This window comes from Sander lucioperca, chromosome 11 (genome assembly GCF_008315115.2).
Source record: "Sander lucioperca isolate FBNREF2018 chromosome 11, SLUC_FBN_1.2, whole genome shotgun sequence".
NCBI classification, from domain to species: Eukaryota; Metazoa; Chordata; class Actinopteri; order Perciformes; family Percidae; genus Sander; species Sander lucioperca.
Window position 1 is genome coordinate 19,138,717 of NC_050183.1, and position 10,437 is coordinate 19,149,153.

Below are 10,437 nucleotides of genomic sequence, written 5' to 3' on the forward strand. Positions count from 1 at the left end.
TACATGTTAAAGAGTCAGTTCATCCAAATGACAAAAACATTGTTTTTCACTTGCTCCTAATGAAGTCTGGCCATTCAGATAGTGTCAGCTTTTATGTGCTGAATCTCAACAGGAGCCATTTTTTTGGTAGAAAGTAATTCAGATGAAAATTATTCACAGCAATGCTTTAAGCACCACAAAAGAAATTCCATAACAACTGATTTTATCGAGGTAGAGGCAGATAACTTAAATGGCAGATATCTCAATGCCCCAAAACTTCCTTTATGTAATTGTAATTAGAGTAAACTGACCACTTAGAGATCTTTATTGTCATTTGTTTTCAACAACGCAACACAGTTTAGCAGCTCTAATAGAGTAGAAATATACAATTTAAATAGTAAAATATAAAAATAACAACTAAATAGAAAATTCAAATAGTAAACAATATAACAATCAAGATAAATAAACACGATGAGGTGGCACTATATACATAATGTTATTGCACTTCCAGTTTTGGGGGTTTATTGCACACACAAGTCTTTATAGAGGAAGGAGGTGGAGAGGAGGGTTTGTGCTTTTGACTGCACTTATAATTAGTAATTAAGTGCATAATCAAATCTCATTGTAAACAACTCTGACTCTGGTAGGGACTACTTTACTTTGCTGATCCAGATGTTTTCAGAAAGTTTGGGGATTTGCTCCTATTTATACACCATCAGGACCATAGTACGGTCTGTTGTACGGTATTGTACAGTGTCTGTATGGCTGCAGCATGGGTTAAGTGCCCAAGACAAATTTCCCAAGATGTGGGACAATAAAGTTAATCTTGAATCTTGAACCTTGTAGGTATGTTGGTCTTATGCTGCCTCAAGAGTTTTCTCAGGAACAGGCAAGCCTGTTTGCAGTTATTTACTAAATAGTAATAATAAATAACTACTTATGGATATGTTGGTAGGTTTGTTGGTTTCTGCGTGTTTGTATTACCTCGACACCATCATATTCCTGCTCCAACGCTGGGCAGTATTGTGGCAGTCCCAGCTGGCTCAGCCATCGGGAGATAGACTGGTGCTTCATTGTGACACATATAAACACACACAGGCATGTACGCAGACGCACACACACTCTGCCACTCACACACTTTCAGATGGAACCTGAAACACAGAGAAGGAATAGAAGATACATTTAATTTAGATGACTGGTGGAACAAAAAAGTCCAAACAAGTAATTAGAAATTGATGCCAAAGATACAAATTGTGAAACCTTCATTATTTAATCTCACACAATGGTAGATTCAGTGTTTTGTGCAATTACTGTATGTAATTTAATAAAAAAAAACTGAGAGCCACACAAACTTAGATGACTCATGTCCTCTCTGCTCAGTGACCTATCACTAGTCATGGCTCTGGAATCTGCCAGTTTACTACTAGTTGGCTTTTGGAAAAGTACTACAAGACATGAATGATACACATTCACATCCTCTTAGGGGGGTCTGGGAGAAGGGCCTGTGAACTGCAAGCACTTACAAGATGTGGGAGGTTTCACTGAAAATATCTAGCCATTTCAGTCAGTACATGATATAATTTGATACTTTTCAAGGTTATTCACAAACTGCACTGCTCTCTTACAGTACCAGACTGCAGAACATATCTGTAAAAAGACAAACGATTGTTAATTAAATTGTTTCCTTTTCCTTTTGAAAATAAAAAATTCACAAGACGTGCTAGCAGACATTTATTTTTCACAGCAAAACTACAGATACTCCAATGCTGTAAACACCCCTGGGTGATGATGTCTCAGTCTAGAGAGAAGGCTGATACTGAGCCTGAGAATAAAACTCCACAAAACATTAAAAGGAATGTGCAGCAACTATCAGGAAACTGGATCCTGGGAATAAGAGCTGATATCACCCTACTACCACAAATCATTTTGTTTCTACAGCAACATACGTGAACACAAGGTGATAAAATATTAATGATGACAGTGCTATATGTCAAGATAAATCTTGGTAAGAAAATCTGCTGAGTTAAAACTGGCTCCCTTTTAGGGAGTGTCTTAAGTTGGCAAAATGTCTACAGTACCGTTTCTCTATCGTATCGAGACTGTCTCTCCCCCGTTACATATTCCATATGTACGGGGATCTTCCCCCTGATGTCAGGTACGTGGATACTTCTTTAAGACACACCGGCTTGCCGGCCACACCCTATGCTATTTCCTATAAAGCACCTGTTCTGGCGTGGAATCACTAATAGTTTGATCGGAACTGTCTCCGAGCAGCCTAGAGCTGGAGAGATAGTCTCTTTACTCGGAGAACCAAGGTTACAACGTAACCGAGCCATATCTGCTGCAGACAGAAATTAGTATAGGACAGAACAGAACAGAACAGAACAGAAAATCAAGTGGCCATTAGTGATTACTGAGAATGTCCCAATCAAGTTTTTGGCCCTGTTCCCGCGTTCTTTAATATTGGGAATCTGCCGATAGTATGTTTCTCTCTGAAATAAACTAGGCAAAGTGCATATGTCATTTTTTTATCAGGACATAGATCTATTTATTGTGATATAATATATTTTCTGGAAAATCAATTTAGAAACTGTTAATGGCAGAAAAAACAGATGAGTATGTTTTTGGCTAATCCAGCAAATTAAATACCGTTACACTGATGCTACAATAATATTAAAATCAGTTCTACTCATTGGTTTTAAACATTGCCCATGATTGCCTTATACAAAAAGAGATATTAAAGGGATAGCTATCACATTATAAACCATATAGCAGATCAGCTTATCAACTGATTTAGTAAAATTAGCATTACATTATTTTTGTTGATATTCTTCTGAAATGTGTCTGATAATTTTCCACCCTCACGAATGAAAAAGATGTGAAATATATGTAAATAATCTTGTTCTGGATCAATAGGAAACACATTTCTATTGATGAAAACAATAATGACTTTTCTCTGCTCTATTTGAGTAACTGTGTGTTGTTGTCAGGTAGCGTCATTGTTTGTGTGTTGTCAGTGTGTCCTCTGTGTATTATGTGAGTGGCAGAGCACACATGCATGTAGCGGGTTGAACTGTCATTACGTTTTATGCATGTGTGTTTGTATCTGTGTGTGTGGTGACATGTCACTGGTGAAGACAGAACAACAACAACCTTGTCAGGCAAAGAGGCGGCAACTGAGCACGTGCAGTGAACCCCCCTACCCCACCCAATCACATTAAGTTATGTCACAGAGACGTACATGATGTCACTGACTGCCACCAAAGGTTGTCAAACCCCAGGATCCATCTCAAGACACACACACACACACACACACACACACACACACACACACACACACACACACACGCCCTGTTTTTCAATCATATCAATCTAATCTATGAGCGTGTCATCATGTAGATTAGAGAAGAGGAGTCGTTCATACAGTATATGGACTCCTGTCAGTGTCAAGCACCATTTCCAGTTTAACCTAATGGAGAAATAGAGGGCGTACAGGAGAATGAATAACCTCTGTGTCCCACCGGCAATGAGCTTATACACACGGTAGACAGTAGTAGGCATCAGAAATAAGATTCTTTCTTCATTCGTATCTGGACTCTTACATGATGCCAATGTTAGTATGTTAAACAAATGATTTACCATGATTCCCAGCTGAATTCCCTTTTTCTGACAGCTCATAGCTTACAGTAGATGATTGATCAAACTTAAAACCAAAGATTTACTGAAAAGGAGCTTTTCAAAAGGTGATCTACAGTAGAGCTGAACAATAAACAACATTAGAAGGCAATGACAGATGTAATTTTGTTTTAGGTACATAACTGATATGTACAATAGAAGTGGCCGATATGGAACATCCTGTGTCATGGTATGTGTAATTTTGTATCACATAAATTTCATTTTCTGGTTATTCGTTTCGCAATGCAATCAATTTAGAAACTAATAACCAGACAGAAATGTCAAATTGAGCAAAATTAAGCACTTGGCAAATCATGGTAATTCGTCACATTTGTGCAATAATCATATACAAATCCAATATTGCTGTAAAAAAATATCCAATATTGCTACATTCATTTGATATGGGTTAATACATGCTCTATAACCTTTTTTAAATGTTCTTCCCAGAAACAGTGTTTGTTTGTTTGTGTGTCACCTCATAGTAAAAGCATTGTTACTCATAGTTAGTGTGTTCAGCACACTAGTTCACACACACATGTATGCACACACTTGTACAGATGCATGCATGGAGAGTCACTGGCATTAGTGTATTGGCTCTTTCATTATGATATGCCAGATACACATTATGCTGATGTCATCTCTTACTGCCCAGTTCATCCATCAACTTAAATCATCTTCTTAAAAAACACTGGATGTCATTTTCATGAAGCGCTTCTGTAACATGCAATAAAACAAACTACTGTTGCAAATTACTTACAGTGATAAATAGTAAAAATAAGTAATTAAAGCAACATAAATAATAATAATAATAATAATAATAATAATAATAATAATAATAATAATAATAATAATAATAATAATAATATAGTTGATGCAGACTAAAAATAAGCTGCATTAGATAAATAACAGAAATTAGCTCCAGCTAGATAACCTGCCTACATACATTACATCTGTTGCATTGCATTGCATTGTAACAATGTACGGTTAAAGTCCCCGTACCAAGTATTGAGAGTGGACTGGCAACTGGAGAGGTGTCAGTTTGTCTCCTGGGCACTGCCAGGGTGCCCTTGAGCAGGGCACCAAACCCCTAAACTGCTCCAAGGGCTCCATGCTATTGTTAACCCTGCACTATCTCCTGAATTGCGTGTGTGCTGTGGGCTGTGTGTATAAAGAGGGGTTTGCGTAAAATACATTTCAACTGCCAATTACATGGACCTTGTGGACTGACAAATAAAGCGTTCTTTCTTTTCTTTCTCATCTGTATGGTCCCTGTTAAATAAACACACACAAAAAGTGTAATTAACAAATGCTCACTTTTTCTTAGTGGAAATGCTCTCTTTACTGTAATGTTTCAAGGCGAAACTGACAATTTTAAAGGTTTAACAAAACCCTTTCTGAAGTAGAAACTAAATCCAACTGTCTCCTACAGATAGCAGCTACTGAGCTTCATTCAGGGAAATCATGGATAAATCGACATCAGCCCTTTCTGTCTCTTTTAACCCTCGGTATAAAACCTCACAAACCAGTAAATGTGAGCGCTCTCTGTGAAGTTTACAAGAAATTTACATTTTAGTCACCTCTAACTGCTGCCAAATTGCCTGGTTTCACTTCCACTTATTTATAGAAAGGGAGATCACAGAGGAAAAGGGTCTCAGAACCGTGCCCTCCATATGACTACCATAAAAATGTGCCATTAAGTCTTACAGTCTGAACAACTGGGGTTAATTGAGAAATATGTGCAGCAAGAGGATGCCAATTAAACCTGCGTTGGCCACACCCTGTCTGTCCCAGTCTACTGCACACAGATAGTAGGACCTTTTACTGCATCTTTCAGCCAGATGATCCATGTAACAACTGAACAGCCTATTACAGACTATTGAACAGCTGTGTGTCATTTTAAAGTGTTGAGGTTTTTCCCCGATATTGTGAGCAGTTTTTCTCGTAAACCTTCCAAAGGGCCCCACAAAGCTGGTTAAAAAAACTCCTGAAAGATCACAGAACCTTTTCAAGACAAACAAATAAATCTGAAGACTTGGAAGGAATGCAGTTTAAGGATATGCAAGTAAAAAGGGAAAACTATGCATTTCCTTTGGGACGGTCAGATTTTCTTTTCTGGATAAGAAACTAACACTGGTTGTCCCCATAAGGCAACTCAGTAGGGATGCCACCAACTGGCCAAAGCCAAAGGTTTAACCATCTCCTAGGGATCTCGTTTTTACAGCGCTGGAATTTTTTATTTTTGGTTACAATGGAAGGACACGCTTGTACGCATTCCCAATAGTGCTGACAGGACAAGGAAGAAGACAAGAGGTCAGCACTGATGAGTAGAAAAGACGTGAGCTCTGAGGAAAAGTATTCCCAGTAGAACCAGTGAACAAGTTCACTATCCAGAAAAGTGAACCCGTACTCTAGTCCCTAGAGGGTTATTCTTCCGGTCTGGTCCAATCCAAGCTTCCTCTCCTCTCCTCTCCCTGTTGGTTTGACCTCAGCGGTTTCCCATGACCACATTTCTCTGGAGCACCGTCACAGTGCCATTTGTATTATTGAATATACATTAAATGGACCTATCCCAGCATCTCACTTACTGAATGAACAGGCCTGGCTATTTGACAAAAACTCACCAACTACCAAAGCCACTATGGCAAATATCAAACTCAAAGTCTAACTCTTTATTCAACCCTAGACCAGCCACGACAATTTTCCATTTACTTAGTCACTCTCTAATGTCTGTATTGGCTTGCCTTCTATAGTCCAAGGGCATCCGTTTTTCCCAATCACATTAGACTGACACAATCCAACCAATTGAATTAAGCTTCAAAAATAACATCAGCATCACCACCGAGGCAATTCCAGCTCCTGTTACCGAGCCAGGCAGCACAAGGTTTCAAATGAAGGACGCCACAGCATGCAGGGAAGACGAGACATTTTCACTGAGTTACAATCTCAGGCAGCTATGCTAATAATAAAATAGGTAAGGTTGCTTCCCATTTTTCCAATATGAGTAACAAGGACACAAAACAATACAAGCAAACTCACCCCCGCTGGAATACAACCAAAGTCAGTGCACCAAACAAATTTCAGTTCACGATTCTCATTCAATACTTGCCATACGTACTAAAGCACAAACTAGTTGTTAACATGTGAATGCTTCCACCAAAAATAGCTTAAAAAAAAGTAGCTACAAGGCCCGGCCAATATGTTATGAGCTCAATATCATTACATTCATATTTTCCATATATTGATATTCAATATATTATTATATGGCATATCTGTATATCTGTATCGGTGTCGCTGTACCCCAACTGCCAGCGGCAGATGGCCGGCCACCAAGAGTCAGGTTCTGTCTGAGGTTTCTGCCTGTTAAAAGGTTTTTTTTTCTCGCCACCGTTGCACCAAATGCTTGCTCTTGGGGGGAATTGCTGGGTCTCTGTAAATTAAAGAATGTGGTGCTCGGTTTTTATTTTGTGACTTTCGTTTGAATAAAGGACTATTTTTCCAGTCTTATTTCTTCATTGAAGTTTTCTGTAAAATAGTGTTAAAATCTCGTCTCGTCTCGAACTCGTGAACCCAATCTCGTGTCTCGTCTCGTGAGCTGGGTGTCTCGTCACACCCCTACTTGGCACAAAGCTTAGCGTTGCAAAGCTTATCATAAACAAAGCACAATATTATACCTACCTCATGTGCAATCCAACAAAACCTATTTTTGTTGTTCAGTGTTCTGTGTATACTGATTATGAGATGCTCCATGACCCAACTATCTCAGAGGTGTGGATATAAACATTTGGCAGAAGTGGAATATCATTTTCTTGCTGTGGTTGTGAACATGTCTGAAGCTGTCTGAATGTGTTTACCTGTAGGTTACAGTAACTACAGAAGCAGCTGAAATTTGACAGAGGAGCATATCTTAGTGAGGATCAGGTGAGACACTGAATAACTACTGTTTTCACAACAAGGAGGCAGTCTTAGGACTGATTAAGAACGTCTCCCCTTTGCTTATTTTCCTTTCTTCTAATCCTCCAAACTTGTCTTCATTTTCCTCGTTTCCTAGCATGTTCTCTTTTTTTCTAATCTTGTTTCTTTAATGGTTTCCAATCTTCTCCAATCATCTGCTCACTGCTTCTCCTTCACCATCTAACACCTCTCCTTGCCCCATCTGCGTTTTTTTCTACAGTTCTTCCTCTTGCGCTTTATGTAGCCTTTCTGTATATACAGTCTATGTTTCTGTCTCTGTTTGTTCCTCCTTCCATCTTCCCTTTTTATATCTATCCATTTATTATACAATCTCTTTTCAGAGGGTTGAATAAAGAGTTAGAGCCACTTTACAGCCATCTGCATTTGGTGAACTGAGACTAAACCACTGCCATATCAAGCATGGCTGGGCTTGAAGCTAAGTAGCCACACAGCAGCAAACATCTTATTTGTGTGAAATGCTAGACGACTTTCACTGTGTCTGTGCTACAGGCAGAGGGGCTATTATCACACTGCACCACAATATCAGCAGTTTTCATTTGGTTTGGATTTGTGCCTCCAGGAGGTTTGTATTTCATTTGAAGTTTTTTTCTGTGCTGCCAAACCGATTCAAATGTTTTCTTGGAGGCTAATTTTTCTTGCTTTATTGGGTATTTAAATACAAGTATTTGTATTTCTTTTACAAGCCCCGAGGGAAACAGGGTAATACTTTGGCAGTGTAATTTAACCCCAGAAAATTATACATGTTCCAGTCAAAGTTCATCTCCTGTACTTTGACCGTGAAGGAATATAGTCTCATATTACTTAAATCACTAGTCTGACCGTAATTAAAAACTGGTTTAAAAACTGCTTGGATCCACAAAATATTTTCAGGAGATGTGAGCCAACATGTTTCTGCATCACTGTTTGATGCCCTATAAAACATAACATGTTGGATATGCAGAGAAAAATCTGCAACTTGTCATCACTTGTATGGAATCCTATAATTTAATTTGTCTTAAATTCTTGCAACATATTTGCACAGTTTCATCTTTCTTGATAGGTTTATTGAAAGGTTTAGTGAAGTGAACTCTTGTTGTAAATTAATTCACTTGTTTTAGGAACATGCGTTAAGTAAAGACAATTTGCAATGTCACTCCAGGCATTGGATTTAATTAATTTGTTTTGATTTTTTAAGAATCTATGCTCGAAAAGAACTCCCTTTTTTAAAGAAATGTAACTTGTATTTGGGATTAAATGATTGTGGCCTGGTGATAACAGCTCAAAGATAGGAGATGGGAGACAGAGAAGGGGAGGTATAATTTGCGTGACTCAGCTCTGAGGTAAGGGCATTCCTTCGGGGAGCTGCCTGACTTCTGCACATACTGTAGACCTACAAACAGCTTAGCAGCATCTGTTTTTCTGAAGGAGCTATGGAGAAGGTCCAACATGAAATAGTGGACCGCCCAGCAAAGAGGAATACTCAAGGCTCATTTCTCTCTTATCTGATTCGATAATCATTTTAGAGGATTCACTGTAGCCTACAGTATTACTGTGTTTTTCATGCTGAATCATAACTGACAAGCAGGACCCAGTGGTCTAAAAGTGCATCTATTTGAAAGCCCTTGAAGTAAAAAGATTTTGGAATCACCAAAAACTTTAACAAAAAACACAATTTCAAGAAGTCAGTGCAAAACTGTTTTATTTTCTTCTACAGACTTTTGTTTCTATCTTTGTCTGATTTGAACTGAAATTGTTTAAGTTGAAGTCAAGTGCATTATACAAATGTGCATCCTGCCAGGTGAAAGTCAGTGAACTACAGCTTAAATGTGTTGTAGCATGGCTGCATCTCTTTCCCCAACAAATGTTCATTAATCACAATGTGTCCATTACTAAGTAATAAATAGCCTACTACGTCTTACCTTGCGAGAGTTGCAGAGCGACAGAGACACAAAGACAGTGCAGCGCACTGCTGCATGCAGTCTGCACACTTGCTGAGGATAAATTGCAGAGTTGATGTAGGAGTCCCCGGTCAGAGCACTGATTATAGTAGCCGCGTTTTGGCACGTTGCGCTGGTAACTGCAAAGTTTAAATCTGCGAATGACTTCAACTTGAGTGGCTCTCGGCACCTCAGCTGAGGTCTGCAGAAAGCCACAACCTTGAAGTACCTGTCAGCACAGAGAGAGAGAGAGAGAGAGAGAGAATCACGCAAGTAGAGAGAGAGAGAGAGAGAGAGAGAGAGAGAGAGAGAGAGAGAGAGAGAGAGAGAGAGAGAGAGAGAGAGAGAGAGAGAGAGAGAGTGTATCACACAAGTAGACCTAACGTTACCTACAAAAAATAGAATTTACCTGATGAGACCGAAACGTTGTATTTTTCTAAATAAATTATTGCTTGCGTAATGGTCAGTGTGCGGGACTCTTCTCTAACCTACAGAATAACAAAATAAACGTGTAGGCTAAACGTTTAGCAATGCTAATTGCTAAATAGTCAGAAAGCCTCCAGCAGCAACATTTGGGGGGATATTTAAAAAAAAAAAAAAAAATCTTTGTCCAAAATTAAATCACATATGCTGTAACAGAAGCTTGACTGATGACTTTATGTTTTGCCTTTCTGTAATTGTAGCCTAAATGAAAGCATTAAAATGCAATTTATGTTTAAGTGACATTTAAATATAGGGTGTGCATTTGTCTCAATTGCTGTCTACGCAGTTTATTTATTCATCAAACCCACGTAAAAGCATTAGACAAATAAAAATGAAAAACCTAGCGTCAGCTAACGTTACATTTAAATTAACGTTACAAATTACCATTACTTAAGATACTGCATTAGTTAGC

General features: G+C 38.5%; 1 protein-coding gene across 1 annotated transcript in view; it reads right to left on the minus strand.

The window, feature by feature from the left end:
• The window catches only part of bcar3 (BCAR3 adaptor protein, NSP family member), a 77,272-nt gene extending 67,504 nt beyond the window's left edge, over nt 1–9,768 (minus strand). Inside the window, exons 1-2 of the mRNA XM_031282353.2 lie at nt 9,525–9,768; nt 964–1,130 (exon numbers count right to left, since the gene is read on the minus strand). Of these exons, the coding sequence (XP_031138213.1) occupies nt 964–1,053 (90 nt within the window). The 5' untranslated portion in view covers nt 1,054–1,130; nt 9,525–9,768. The remainder of the gene's footprint in view (nt 1–963; nt 1,131–9,524) is intronic.
• Nucleotides 9,769–10,437: the final 669 nt, after the last annotated feature.